The following is a 16,083-nucleotide window of genomic DNA, read 5'->3' on the forward strand; positions in this document are numbered from 1 at the left end:
TGGGCCAGCTGGGCCGCTTCAGATGCCCTCCCTGCCCTCTTCAGTCCTGAAGCTGAACAAACATACCGTTGTCTCTCTGTCCCCGTCCATTCACAAACACACCGATCTGCTCACCCGCGTGTCGTACAATCGTCCATTGTGCCCCGCTGATGCTGTATTTATACTATCTTCTAACAACTTGGCGTTCCTCTTTCCACTCTGTCAGTATCTGGGTCAAGTGTCATTGTCGGTCCCCCGTATCAGTGGCAGGGAAGAATGTATGGCCTTGTACGTCGCCGGTGTTTTCCAGCGTTTCTCGCTAATCTGGGCTTGATTGAACATCTCGTTTGGCGCGGACACAAGAAGCTGTGTTTGAACCGTGGAAATCAGAGGTCACAATCTTACATCCATCCCAAACATTTATGGGGGCCCCCAAGGGGGGGTCCCGACAACGCTCTACGCTAAATTTTGAGAGCCGGCTACGTATTACGCTGAATTCCGGATGCCTCTCTACGCTCTACGCTAAATTCGAAAGATTCCGAACGCACTATGCAGAACTCAATCACCTAGCAACTGCATGTTTTCGTGAAAACCTTTTGATTTATTACATGTAGAGGTGACATAACTTGAATTAAAAGTAGTAACCGGCGGTCACTTCCTTATACATTGAAAGTATAGAATACAAAACGGGGTATTCAGTATTACCGCAGGTACCAACTTGACCGCGAGTCGATCGCCCGAAGATCGGAGGGCGATCCGTGAATGGAGGTAACATGGCCGTAGCCAGGATTTTGAATGGGGGGACCAACGAGCGCCGTAGGTGCGAGGCGAGCGCCGAAGGCGCGCGTTTCCTAGGGGGTCCGGGGGCATGCTCCCCCGGGAAATTTTGAAAAATGAACCTTCTGAAATGGCATTTCCTGCGTTTTCAGAGGGTTTCAAAGAAAAAATCAGAGATAACTTTTTCAATGACAAAGTGAGCCGTTTTCCTACGACGGATTCCAGCCTTGCTGGTGACACGAATCAGTCCGTCTTTTAAAGAAAAGTCTTGGACCTTTAGATAAAAAGTGGACCAAAAAGTGGACCTTTGAGCCTTGTGGGGTTGTCGTCCGAAGGTAGAAAAGGCCGCAAACAATACAGCGTAATTTGTCAAAACGACTCAGCTGCCGATTGCTGACGGTCCCGCGTTACCCATCACCCGCACAATGACGGGGATGACATTGCTCTTTTCGGGAGTGTCCTCCATTACCCTGGCCATTGATCAGCAATGATGTTCCCGCTAAGAAACGTCTTGAGGGCTCCTATTGGGCCTTACAAGTGGCGTATCTGTGGCGTTTGGCCAATGGTCCTCCTGTACGTCACCGATGGTAAGGTCAATCTCGTACCCAGCGCACTGTGGGATCATTTCCATGTGTTGCCTTGTTCTTGTGTATGGCTCTGGGAACAAGTCTAGTGGATTGTTCGATTGTATAGAGGGGGGTAGAGCAAGAAAGACCTCGAGCGCCACGACAACCCAGCACTTGCGAGGCCTCGAGTTCCCGTTTGCGGCTTGTATTACGCTCTACGCACAATTAATCGATTACGCTTTACGGTTAATTCCCGATAGCTACAACGCATTACGTAGAATTAAAACAGCGAATTACGCTCTACGCCAAATGCGCCAATTACGCTCTACGTTGAATTAGAGGGTCCGTCTACGCTCTACGTAGAATTAAAACGGCCGATTACGCTCTACGGAAAAGGGCTTGGGGGCCCCCATTTATTGGCACGACTAGGCTATCTATAATAAGTACACGCTTCAGCCATCTGGGGAACATGATTTATTTTCCTATCGTGCCCAGCTTATTTACATTCTTTTATAGTGGAGATAAGACTGCCTTACTGGCATATACGCAGCAATTACGGATGTTATAATAGCCTAAATCAGTGCTGTTCACCTCGCCCGGGTCTTGTGCTATATATCATCTCAAGAGTTTGACTGTAAAAGACTAAAACAACGGTGACACAAAGGCTATAATGAAGGTACACGGCTTATTGCGCGCTATACATTAATGAAGCTTCATTCATTCATTCATTCATTCATACATTCATTCATTCACTCATTCATTTGATCAAGGCGTTCTTCAGCTACCTCTTGTATTTCATTTTGACGTTGTTTCTTCGTTGTCGTATTCACATTGCACAATTTGCAATAAACTTCTACTATTAATCTAGGTAAACAGCACACAGAGTACATCGACAATGTCATTACTTATTATACCATAGGGACGCCATGTTGGTGGGACGGATGCATCCAAAATGGCGACTGATCATCCAAACTAATACAACACACGATCCACCGTGCATTACGATCCTGTAATTATCATATATCGAAATCTAAGGCTTGGTTTAGTTGGTCACCAGTGGTTGGTTGTATGTTAACTAATTTATCTATTGATTGATTGATTGATGGATGGATGGATTAATTGGCATCCATTTTCCTCCCGCAGACCTGGCCGAGCAGACGAAGCAGGGTGAGGACCCGGGCGCGTACAGCGCGGACCGGCAGGGTTCCGAGCCCGCCAAGGAGCCGGCCTTCAAGCCGGAGGGCGAGGAGGCAGGGACGGGCGGCTGTAGCGTCAACACGGGCGGGCGGCAGTCAGCCACTCAGATCTGCTGTGGAAACAGGTCAGGCGCCGCCCTTCTCTCACCACCCATTGTGCCACACACACTTCCCAGCGGATACCGTTCTATAAACGACACGAAACAGCCCCGGTGTTCTTCAGGACAGGGTCACCAAGTTGTCCCCTAAACAGGTCCTAATTAATGACGGCGACCCATGCCCCTGTAGCTCAATGTAATTAGTAAAATTCAAACACCGGACGCGTACGAGTTGAAAAAAGATTTCTTCCATTTTGATGAACGGCCCCACACCATTTTCCTCTTTAAACCACAGAAATATCCGTCAATGCTTGGCGCATGTACAATTCTAGCTGCTCTTCATTGTTTTTCATAAGTATAATGCACCATTAAACCAAGCCGTGGGAAATGCCGAAGCTTTGGCGACTGGGCACTGGTTATTCTACCACAATGCAGACTCAGGCACATAGTTTACCTGTCTACTCTTTCCTTGGAAAACACCTGTTGGTACGGGACACCAGGCTCGATTGGTGCCGATAAGTCAACCCAGGAAATTCCTTTCCCCGGGTTATTTTTAGAAGCGAAGGGCATGAGTACATAGAAACAACAAATGGGATAATGGCGAGTGAGAAAGGTGATGGTATGTGACAAATCTACTGCTATCATGACCGACACAATACACTATAACGTATAGAAGAAGAATGACGATGAAAAGTTTGACTGTTAAAATGTGATAACTACAGTATACACAATTCAATTCAGGACATAACGCGCCTGTTTGTAGCTAAAATCACAGTTATTACACATGCATACCGCAAAACAGGTCAGCTTCTTCACAATTAGTATAGGCTGTATGATTAGTATCTGGTAACAGGGCTAAATCTATCAAAACGTTTACCGGCAGGCTGTTTTTTGTCGCCGTATTTATTGGGCGATTTATAAGGCTCTTCTCGAAGTTTCTATCTGGGCCTGTAGTTAGGTCAATCCCAAACCGCATGTCATGTACAGATTTACTGAAAGGCACGTGGAATGTTAGTCGGTTTCCGCTCCGTCTACCTGGGTGAGGCGTTGCAGGTGTCATGGTGGCCGCAGCGTCCGGACCGGACACAGAAGTCAACCGGGATCACCTGTAATTATAGGGTGTGTCACATGTCTGATCAATACTTGGCAGCTACAAACGAGCGCCGGTAGACCCCCTATTAAGAAATACATTCTTGTTCTCGGGAAAAAAGCACTAAAAACGTTGTGGAGACAAAAATTGAAATGTTTTTGCAGACATTTTTCACATTCTAGGGAACCAACGAAGGTCAGACGACTTTATTTGTCGGCTATTGTGTCCGCTTACGGGACGTTGCATATAGTAGTAAACACATGGAGAAGTAATTATACTTCCCCGTAACAAATGTAAAGAACACCCCTGGTTGATACCGCTCAGGTATAAATAGACGTAAAACACACTTAAACATCAGGGCAAGACGAGGATCACATTGCGTGGCTAGAGACAAGTGGCGTGTAGAAAAAGGAAACGTCGCGTGATTTCTGCTCTGCGGTACCTGGATGATTTATTTGACGTGACGTTGAAGAATTTTATCTGTATGTACACAACTAACGACTCGGGGCGTCGGAAATTTCCGTAATCCGCGGTTTCCGGTTGAGAGAAAAATGTTTGAGAACACGGACACCGCTGGTTTCCTGTCGGCGACCAGACATGACGTACACCGCTCCAGACAGGGCTGCTAGACGGGGGCCTGCATGCCCTTTTTCGTAATGCGTAATCGAGCCTTTTTTAAATCTTCGTAATCCGTAGCTATATATAAAAGCAACCACCCCCAAAATCAATTAACTCGTAATATTACATAAGTCGTCGCAAAGCGTAAAGTCGTAATCAGCTCAGAGACTTTGACGTAATTCGTAATCGGCGGCTAAAATTTTGCGTTATTCGTAATCACCCCCCCCCCCTTTGCAGGTCCTCCTAGACGTTTCGTCATGATCCGTTTGTTCTGCGCTACCCGATTCTGGCGTGAAATGTGTCAAGCCACCTGTGAAGTGAACGGTACACGCTCCCTTCCCTGTGTAAACGTTGTTAGTGTACCTGAACTGTTCCTTCATTGTCAGCTAAGCCTATCGCATACTCGGGAAGACAGGTTGTACGAGGTCATCTGGTTTTCTCAAACCTACGGCGTACGGCGGTATCGTCGCAGACAAAGACACTGTTATAACCTCTATCAGGCTTCGGAAGCGGCTGGAAAGAGTAGAAATTGGCCAAATAGACAGGGTTCGCTATAAAAGAAATGCCCTGGTGCGGCAAACTGTACTCCTTCTGCGGACCGACACCCCTGGCATGTTATCTGTCTATTTAGCCAATTTCTACTCTTTTCATCCTCCTCTGAAGCATGGTACAGGCTTACTAGTACAGGCTAGTAGGGCACCATGTATGTGAGCGAAGCTTTACTCGTGACATAAACAGTATCGGTGAAAAAAACCCTGGGAAATCCTGACTAGGCGAAAGTTAGCTCAAGTTTCGCCAACAGGGTGATTCGTGCCTGGAATGTTCCAATATTGCAATATGAAGGAGCAAGCTGCCTTGCTCTGACACGTCGCGTCCTTGTAACGTCATCAGCCTTCTCTCCTAAAATCAGGAGAACACACGATAATGAACGCGAGCACGCAGGTGCCTTTTACTTTCAGCATAGCTTTCCTGTTGTTAGTGTTCATCGGATCGCGTTCAGTTGACTTGCAAATATCAGGACTTATTAAACTCACCTGGCACATGCGAGTGTAGAAACCACAATCTTGCTAACACTCGTTCTAGATCTTTGGAACACATGCCAGGATTTAATATTCATTACGCCCTCTTGCATCATTTCCTTATAGATAAGGCACACACGCAGTTAGCCTTCAAAACATTTCTAGTTCGCACGTAAGAAAGATAAGAAACAATAGGATCTAGCGTAGAGAGTTATGTTATTAATGGGTAGATACGAGGGGTGTTCAAAAAGTTCTCGGCCTCACCTAGAAAACGTCAGGGCAGTAAAATTTTTCTTGAACTATTTTATAATATAGTCCTCTCTAACTGCAATGCACTTGGTCCAGTGATGTTCCAGCTTTATTTTACCCTTGTGGAAGAAGGTTGCATCTGGACCCCCCAGATAGGCCTATACCGCATAGATGACGTCATCATTACCATCAAAACGTTGACCACGTAAGTGGAACTTGAGTTTAGGAAACAGGTAGAAGTCCGAGGGTGCTAGGTCAGGTGAATTGGAAGGGTGGGGTTAGACTGCAAACCCAAATTCGTTTGCTGCTGTCGTTGACCCCTGTGTTGTGTGGACAGGTGCATTTTCATCACGCCAGCTCGGAGCTTTCCTCTCCTTTTCTCTTTGATCGTTGCCCTCAAATGTCGTAATTCTGTTTTATAGTACTCCCCATTGATGCTTTAAGCCCTTCGCATGTAGTCAATCATGATTACTTCCTTACTGTCCCAGAAAACAGAGGCAAAAACCCTGTCAACGGACGAAACTCGCTAAAACTTCTTTGGGGGGCGGGAAAAATTCTTCATCCATTGTTTGCTCTGTTGTTTTGATTCGGGGTGAAAGCTCATCTTGAATGACAAATGTTTTGAGGAAACTGCATGAATTGGACTGAATTCGTTCCTTGAAATGTCAAGCCTGTTTAAGTTCTGATGTTCAAAAAACATTCGAGGCACCCACCATGCAGACAGTTTGTTCATCCCCAGGATGTTCGACAAAATATTGTGAACTGAGTCATAACACAGGCCAAAGAACCTGCTACATGTTGGACAGTCTCACATCTGTCATTCACTATCATGTGATGGATGGCCTCAACTGGATTGTCCGTGGTGCTGATTTGTGGCATCCTGACCTATGTTCATCTTTTGTGCTCTCCTTGCCGCGATTGTAGCTAGTAACCCCGTTCTTTATATTTAAATAAGAAGGAGAGTCATCACCAAGTGTCTTGACCATGTCTTCATGGATGTCCTTAGCAGACTTTCTTTTTTATCGATACACTTGATCACAGCACACGCTTCTTTTGTGGCCATTTTGTGATTTGCCCTCACCCACCCCATTTTCACGGGGCGTCACGTGCTCATTAATGAATACAAAAATTTGAATTTTTGTGTGCAGTGATGTAAGACGTCATAGTATACAGCTATACCAAAGAATAGGAGTTTGACCTTTATTTTCTAGGTGAGGCCGAGAACTTTTTGAACACCCCTCGTAACAGGAACAATTTGTAACATTATCTGAAATCTCCCCCAAGGCTCAAGGCTCATGTAGTGCTGACAAAGACATAGCATTTTTTCCTGGCCTTGTTTGATTTTCTGCGGAAAATCTAAATGTGAAAATATGCAGGCACTGGTGGAATTCAGTCTTCTGCGGAATTTGCACGGTCTTGAGAAGAAACCGTGTTCTATTGTCATGTTTGAGCGCTTTGGACAGGAAACCGCATGGTCTATGTCCATGTCAGAACCGGAAACTAGATTTTTCTACTCTTTCCCGCCGTCTCTGAAGCCTGGTAGAGGCTAAGGTTACATCACAGAAGTGATACCGATCCGTCTGACGACCTCATGATGAAGCGAGAAACAAAAGGAATTTGTATGCCCGGGAGGCGTCTTTTTGGCGGCAGGCCCTAGATGATGAAATGTACTATTTTGCAAACATTGTCCTCGCTGCAGGCCACCGTGCTTTCTAAACAGATTGGTTTACCGCTGACGGTGCTAAACGATGTCTAGACTCTATTCAAAATGGTCCCAAAGCCTCACATTATGGCCGAAGGTCAACCGGACCGGAAACCGTTGCGGTGGTGGTCTTCTGAGGCCTTCTGACAAGAACGGGATCAAAAAAGGTCTTAACTACCACTGAAGATTGTGAATCAGTCGCCCGAGAGGGCCTAAAGAATGGGAACAAGCCTTTCGTCCTTGAATTAGAACATGGAGAGTTAATCGCGCGTTAATGACAAAGTGTTGGCGTATGCTGTAGACATAACATCGCACAACAGATACAGGTGCTTGTACAAAACATGTTCAGGTACGGTGGATGTAAATACATACACATCTGTCTCAATGGCAGGAATGTCCATGTATTATAATGTGAGTGCTCAAAGAGCACGAAAGGAGGGTGGTGCATGTAGTTGGGGAGAGGGCGGTGACATGGGCAGCGTAAGTCTGATATAATTAGCAGAAAATGATTTCACAAAATAACTGTATCTGAGCTGTTTAAATCACAACTACTGTACTTAAAGAAAACAGAAGAAGAAGAACTTTATTGCACCAACATATATATGTGAAGACGTACTAAAATCAGTAGTGAAACCCTTGCTGGTCTATACATAAAATTGTAGGTGGGGTTTTTAAGCCTGTCAGTATGTAAGAATTTGTGCAAGGGAAGTGTAGACTTTATCTCGGGTTAGATAAAACTCTTATTAAGAACAGATGTCTGGTACAGCACAAGGCCTAAACCTGGACAGCTTTAACCACAAAGGTCAAGGTCGTCTCCTAGGGGTCAAGTGTGAGGACAGAGTTGACGACCTTAATCACAAGTGACACTAAATACTCTGCTGAAGTTGGGACGAGAACCAATGAGAAGGATTTAAGTTCGACAGCTGCCAAATCCTAAGTCATTGTTGAACGTTCAGATTTCCTTTGGTCGTAAACCAAACAGTATCAACTGCTCTAGTTGTACAATGAATCACTTGGCCGACCGTAACACCATCCAAACATTATGTTACAACAGTTCAAGACCTTGCCATCCATGTTGGTGTATTTGAGCCCCCTCCCCACCACTTGCGAAGTATTGCCAATGGCTGGTATCAATTTAGCAAAAAACAGTTGGATTTGCTTTTAGAAGAAACACAGATATAATGGCTGCCTTGTTCCTTACCTCTATGGTGGACGCCAAGAACAAGTTCTTACTGAGAACTAAAATCAAACCACATTGGCCCGTACGTTTTTACCACGCATACCCGACATATTCAAACATATCGCAAGGAACCGCTATGGCTGTCTTGCTAGGGCTTCTTTCCGTTGCTGCCATTCTGGCGTTGCCTCAGGCGAGCTTGTTGCCGGCTCATGTGAGGTTATTGCCGTTACTGTTAGATCCCTGCCAGCGGATGTATTTACTAGGCCGACCCTGTGACGCGGTGGCCTGTCTACTGCGGTAAATCTGCTCACCTTGCTACGTGCGCCTGTTCACGCCTACTCACGGGATTTATTCAACATTCTCACGATATTTTAGGTCAGGAAAGTGTCTTAGGGGCAAAATATAACGTTACATTCGACAATAGCGCCATTTCTATGATTAATTAGATTGATGTTATGGATAGCTGCTTAAGAATTCGACAAAATTGCTGTAAATTGCAACGTCTGTCCAATCTGCAAGGCGATGATGGACTATCGTTGCCAATGCATAGTGTCTTGCTTACTCTATATGGTCGTTCTATTGCAATACATTCTAACTGGTTCCTTTCCCTTCCGTGTTGCAGGTTCTACCCCGGGAACGTGGCCATTAACGTGTGTAAGACGTGCGGAGCGCACTTCTTCGTGGACACGCTGTTGGAGACGCCGAAGAGATGCTGCGGAGAAACCCCCATGAACCCCGACACCCAGGTCTGCTGCAGGGGCAAGGTCAGCGAAGGAAAGTCGTGCGACGGTAAGACTGCAATCTTCCATCTTGTATTCTCGTTTCCCATTGCAATCTTGTACTGTACTGAATCAGCAATTCACCCCTCGGGCAGCGAGTGATTTTATATTTTAATATTCATCATCATCATCAACTTCCACTCCTCTTACATAATGTTTCTGATGTTTCCACGACAACTTTTTGCTTCAGCATATTTAATGCTTATACAAAATTGGAACATTGAGAAATTCGGCCAACATTCCCCAACAGGTGTAACAAGTAGACCATGTAACTAGGAACATTCGGAGACACCATTCCCGTATGTCCTGAGAGTATCTTACGTTGGACAAGGTATACACAAAGGCTAATACTTCTGGAGCCAAAGAGCTTATTGTCGTCTAAACACATTCCTGTACACAAGTTCTTGTAACAGTAAAGCGTTGTAAAAACATTGTCCTTTGTGCTGATGTGTTTGATTTCCTGATGAAAATGTTGTCCTTTGTCGGCCTAATACACTACAAGGCTAGGACTGAGCCGAGGTATTGGATAGGTCAGAGGTTAGCGTAGGGATTACCCTTGGTATGAAATGTCGAGCCCCCTGATTAGCATATTAACCTTATCCGTTCAATCATGTAGACAGGAAAATCTCGGAAATGCCTCGGTTATCACCATGTTATCATGCATGCCATCATACTAGCTCCGTCTGTATGTGCGAAAACCTGCAAAGCTTGTGGTGTACGTTGAGACTCTCATAGATGATGACCATGGTCAGCAGACTCATGGGACCACTGGCAACCATAGTCAGTATCTGCGAGCCGAGCTCGGCATTCGTGTTGTTTGTTTCATACATTCCAATGTCGCAAGGTCAACATCCGTTAACACACTTGCAGATACCAGATAATGTTACCCCTTAACATCGGTATGTCATAGGTTTTACCAACTGCCATGGATCGGCTCATCAGACAGTTTGCTCGGTAAAACGGTCGATCGGGACTTGTCAGTGTTGTGGCTAGACGGATAGTCAGTTTACTTGTCGTAAAGGTGCTTTTTGTCTTTCTTGTCAAGTGTAGACAGTTTGTGAACTGACTGACAATTCATCACATGGCCTGCTTGACGAGTGAGCAAGAACAGAGTCCTGTGACACTTGGCAGCTAGAGGCCACGAAAACATGGTACCAAGTCATCTGCCGGGGTGGTGTCAGAAAAGTCGAACTGGTTGGCACACTCTTTGACAACTATCTGGCTTGCACTATCGAACATATGGAACCACTCGAAAATTCAGTTTTAGCTGATATTAAATCTTTCACAGAGCACGCCATTCATCGTTAGTTTCACTATTGTATTTCAAAACCAGGGAAGTGTTTCCTTACAAATACCAGGTCAATGATGGCTTTGGTGCTTTTACAGGCTCACAAATAAAGTTGTTTTCAACTGGCCAAGATGTCGTCTTGCGTATCGCCTGTTGTGAAGGTCAATGAGACTGTTGCAGTGTTCATTGACTGTTTTGCCTGTCTTTTTGGCGCGGGTGTCTAAACAGACAGCCCGTGTTGGCAGTATAGCTGTTGTTGTGAGTACAGGCAACTGGAACTTGACTTAAAAGGAGGACCCTTCTCAACTTTCAGTGGCATGTCTTGGACGACTTCCAGTCGGTTGTTTTACGTGAGGATTTGATGGTGTCTTTCATCACTTAGAGCATGATTGATGCACGGGAACTTGATTGGTTCTCGGGTGTTCGCGACTGCAACGTTCGGGGGTTTCGCTGGAGGTCAGGGAAGGGTGGACAACTTAGGTTGACACAGAACAGCCCCGTCCGCAATCAGGGATATTGTAATTACGATTTCAAGCTGTTGACCGTTTCAGAAGTCAGTGAGATGAGATCATTGGCGATTTTTTGCCAAGTTTCGAGTGTTGTGAGATGTTTTGCTTGCTGGGATTTTATACTGTTGATTAGGTTGCCAAATTATACAAGCTGTCCGTTTTTATCTTACATGTCGTGTCTGAACTTGTAGATGTTGAGACATGCCATTTGTGACTGCCTGTGACTTGTCATCTTAACCTTTACGTATTTAATGACATCGCCCTGCCCCCAAAAAGGATATGTGCGTTCTTTTTCCTGATGTCCGTCCTTGCATTTTCTTGTTGTTTATTTCTGATGTTTTGTATCTGTATCTGTATAGCCGGTATAACCGTCCTTCTTCGTAACACACCAGCTTGGCAGGCACGCGGTGCGGCGGCAGCTGGCTGCATTACACCGAACGACGTGTTACACCTAACCCTTGAACATCTATTTCCAAACATTGTTCAAAGCATTCTAATGATAATGCCCCTACTGTACTTGGTGACAGCGAGTTCCACTCTAAGATAGTTCTAGGAAAGAATGAATGAATGTGCTTCATGTAATGGTGACGTTTTCGTGCGCACGGTATTTTTTCATTCACGTCAACTCGGTTAAAACAAGATTTATGTATTTTGATTAAATGGCCAGGATTTCATGGAATTCGTAGAATCGCTTTCATCAAGATATTTTTGTCCTCCTACGCGCATCTCGTAATGTAAGTCCAGCTGGAAGTCATCGTTTCGGTGCTGAGGGAAGGTCTACGTACACCAGAAGGTCGTTTCATTTGTGGTAACGTTTCACATACGTTGTTGGCTCTTTTTTCCCACGTAAAAGCACGGGAAATCATTATAAACCGTATGACGTCGTGTTTGTCGAAAACACTACTGAAACGTCACATCGTTTAAGTGCACCCATTTCTCAGTAGCCCACTCAAGTACAGATGTATTCGTATCGTGTTGTATAAGGTTTCTGCCCTTGCCCTTGACACGATAGTCACCCAAGACGTGTACACCACGTTCTAGAGGCCTTTAAGGCTTACGTAGTACCGAAAAGGTCAAAGTTTCATAAACAAACTTTCCTCCACCAAAGTCATTTATATGAGTGAACCGCTCTGTGCTGGATGGCGTCCTCAGCCTACAGTCTGTTTATTGCTTTCCACACACATTTAATCATTTGTGCAAACAGTTGATAAAACATGGTGAATTGTGTATTTTTCTTAACGTGCCCTTTTTAAGACGTGTTTCCTGTGAAGTTTTGGCTTCCATGTGCCTTCTGTTTCAACAACAGCCGCCTTCTATCGGCCTGGTTTTTGTGGTGCCCCCTCTGCCCGTGTACTGTTTACGCTCCAAGGTAAACGTGTCAGGCTTATTGAAGTAACCGTTGGTCTCTTCACCACGTATCGCATCACGACCTCCGCCAATGTCAAGATCAGACGCGATTGTTTTAAACAGTTGCGGCCCGCAGGAGCCTTGTTCGCCTCAGCAGTTGTCCTACGAACGCCCACGCGGGTGAAGGGAAGTACCCTCAACTAAAAGGTTTTTGACAAGCAAACCTTTGTTCGAGATCAGGAAACTGCGACCTAATCATATTTGGTTGCATTCCGGGTGTTCTGTGACTTTTACATGGTGATTCCTGTGTGTAGCTAAGTGATTTTCAACGAGTTGGGAACCATGTAACATGAACGGAAATCACTGAGAGAGAACGACTCAAAACGACTGGGCGAAACACGACAGTTACTGGACATACGCCTAGGCAATGTTTGCGTCTGCAACACCAAGTAGTTAGGAGTATGGAAAGAAATTACATAGTGGCCCGCAACAGTGGATGGTGATAATGATGAATATCATATCAACCCTTGGCCATCTCTGTTGAAGAGAAAATAGACGTTATATGCACATTTCCATATAATTGTGCGAAGGTACCTCTCCCAATAAAACATATGTACTACACGTTGTGTTGTGTCTGGCCACTGAGCCGCTTGTAAAACTGTTCCAGGGACACGGTACCTGACGGGTACTGAGTGTTCCGTTCGTTGTGAATTCGATGTCGTAGATCAGGTCACCGATTGCAATCTCAGTTGAATCTAGATACCCTGAAAAGATGGCCGTTTGTTGGAATTTCTATTCTAGTAGAAAACTTACAATGGGCGAATAGTTTTGTGTCCTTAGAGTTGAGGAACAACTAGTGGTGTTTATGTTTTCGCACGTGTGTGCGAGTGACGAGTACCATGTTCTTCCCTCCTCAGGCTCTCTGCCCGACCCGGGTCCACAGTCGTCCGATCCCAGCATAGACACCGCCCTGCTGCCCAGCCTGACCGGGGAGAGCTCCCAGCAACAGGTCGGTGTCACCACCTCTGACAAATCACAACGTTGTTGAGTCTAGTCCTGTCGACTGAACGGAAGGGTTCTCCAACAGGCGTATATCTCGTTACGGCTGTTTTGTCTCTGTGTACTGTTGAGAGCACGTCTGAATATGAACATGACTTTTAGATGCAACAAACTGTTGATGGCTTTGGTCAAGGTTTAAAAACCTACAAGACACTGGAAGTAATCATCGGAAAAGAGGGGAACGCCTTACGTTAGATTTGATCTCCTCAGCCTTCGTTATTGCCTGTATTGTTTCGTAGATTGGATTTTCTGTGAATAACCCCATCTTGTGATCACAATAAACCTTGAAGCATCCTCTTGTCATTCCTTCCGGAACAGGTCTGCAATGTCCGCGGCATCGGTCTACAGAACTACGACCCCAAAAGAGAGACGTGCTGCGGAGAACAGCTGTTTGATGGCGCCGAAGACGATATTTATTGTAGAAGGTGAGATGCTAGATTTAGTACAGAACATGCTTCTTCTTGTGTGGAACTTCATACTTGAAACCAGCTGCAGCTTGATACAAACTTGAGTTCATCATGAAACGCTTGGTCCATCCATATCTTGTGCAGCGTACGTACGTTTGTATTGTATGGTGACCTCTGGTAGCCAGATGTAGAAGATATGACTAACTGTTCTGACGTCTGTTGCCCAGATGTCGTGACGTGTCGTTCGTGGAGCCGAAGAGCGGCACGGCGCGGCGTTGCTGCGGGAACACCCCGTTCAACCCAGAATCCAGCGCGTGCTGCGGGTCCGAGGTCTTCAACCCTCTGACGAAGGTGTGCTGCGACAACAGGGTGTACCCTGGGAAAACCTGTCCGGGCTTTGGTAAGTCGGGTGGGCGACGGCAAAGGGTACAGGATCGGGAGGTACAACAAGTAAATACTGATGGTATAACCTGTCCAGCTATGGAGTCATAGCAGGACAGGTGTGTACATAATATGCCCCTCCTCACTCACACAGAACCTTTGCAAACGGTTATATTGTAAAAGCTATAAAAGATATAAAGATATAAAACTCATAGGGAACCAAATGTGAGCCCAAGTTAGTGGCAGAATTTGTCAACTGATAAAGTTTACACAGTAACTTTTCCAAGAAAGCGCTGTACCTATTTTCAAAGTGCCATCGTAAGTGGTTGCTGTCAGGTCCAATAGCACCATGTTGTAGACATACCGCTAGCGCCCCCTAGCGCAGTAACGCTTATTGGCAGCAATCCAACTAATTCCGACCTGTTCTGTTTGCCCAGCTGCTGCAGTTGGCCGTCTGGACACCGCGAGCTTCCAGAACCAGCCTCTTGCCAACCGTCTGGGCGGTACCAAGGCTCAAGTGGGGATGTGCAAGGTCAACAACATTAACGTGGCGTTCGACGAGAACAGGCAACTGTGCTGCGAGAACCAACTGTTCGACGGGGCCACCAGACGCACGCACAACTGCAGGTAGGTTAAGTGGGGGTCTGGGTCACAGAGTGGAAACTGTCGTATAAATTTGACAGATCACTCAACGGTCTTATGATGATTTTCCAGTGATCTCATCAATGACCAATAATTTTTGACGCCGATCAGTTGCTGGTCGGTCGCGGTCCTGTATGTCAACGTGAAATCCAAACAAGTCAACTTGTTAGCACAGGTGGTACCACTGGAGTGCCCAGAACTGTTTTGTACGTGGTAAACATCGCCAACCATAACAGAATACATCCCAGATCAAGTACGACTCGCCTGGTTGATTTGATACAGCATGACAACGAAAGGCCAACAGCTGTGCGACCATTGCTGTTTCTGCCAAGCTTGGAAGACCGAGAAGACCGAAAAAAATTGCATTCTGTTGTAGTGTCCAGCCAGGAGAGATCTTTACTGACACGTCCATGTTTTTCCTAGGACGTGCGGCGGGATTCCGTTCGTGGAGATCATCGACGCAGACCCTGCCCAGCGGTGCTGCGGAGCCGCGCCCTTCAACCCCAACACGCACACCTGCTGCGACGAGGACCGGGTAGTCCCCGGGCAGGACTGCTACCAGGCTGGTGAGGGCTCGGTTGTTCATTACGACAGATGGGCAGGAAAAATACAGGATCGAAGACACGAATTTATTGTACCCATGAATAGTCTGTTGATTCGCAAAGATTCATTGAACTAAAGAGTATTTGGGCTATAACTATGCACACTTAAAATATTAAGTCAAAGGCCGTTAAAAATCACCTATATAATTATATGACTGAAAATCTATGTAATTAGACACATTGATCACTGTGCATCTTTATCTATTCCAACCATATATCATACAATATTGTGATGGAAACATCAACATTACAATGCATCTGTGAAAGTTATACATCTATGTAATGCGAAAGCAAGAAAACAGTTACTCATTTGCTTGAGTAACAGTTTTCTTGTGTACAGCAATACAATACTTCACGATAACCCGATAAACATCAGTAACGCTGAGTCCGTGTATTGAACTGAACACCAGTTGGTCAGCCGAACGTGGGAGTCCTCCAGCCGCCGGGTGGCAGCGTGAGTCTGGGCGGTACCAAGGCGGAGGTGGGGATGTGTAAGGTCGGCAACATCAACGTGGCTTACGACGAGAACAGACAACTGTGCTGCGAGAACCAACTCTTCGATAACGCCAACCGCAGGACCCACCAGTGCAGGTAG

At 45.7% G+C, this 16,083-nt stretch overlaps 1 protein-coding gene across 1 annotated transcript in view; it reads left to right on the forward strand.

Annotated features, from left to right (window-relative positions):
- LOC109481795 overlaps positions 1-16,083 on the forward strand; it is a 49,304-nt gene that overhangs the window by 16,104 nt on the left and 17,117 nt on the right. Inside the window, 8 exon segments of the mRNA XM_019784387.1 lie at positions 2,466-2,643; positions 9,097-9,263; positions 13,315-13,406; positions 13,775-13,881; positions 14,091-14,263; positions 14,682-14,871; positions 15,310-15,452; positions 15,899-16,079. Coding sequence (XP_019639946.1) covers positions 2,466-2,643; positions 9,097-9,263; positions 13,315-13,406; positions 13,775-13,881; positions 14,091-14,263; positions 14,682-14,871; positions 15,310-15,452; positions 15,899-16,079 — 1,231 coding nt within the window.

Source organism: Branchiostoma belcheri, unplaced genomic scaffold, assembly GCF_001625305.1.
Source record: "Branchiostoma belcheri isolate BF01 breed outbred unplaced genomic scaffold, Haploidv18h27 scaffold11, whole genome shotgun sequence".
Lineage (NCBI taxonomy): Eukaryota > Metazoa > Chordata > Leptocardii > Amphioxiformes > Branchiostomatidae > Branchiostoma > Branchiostoma belcheri.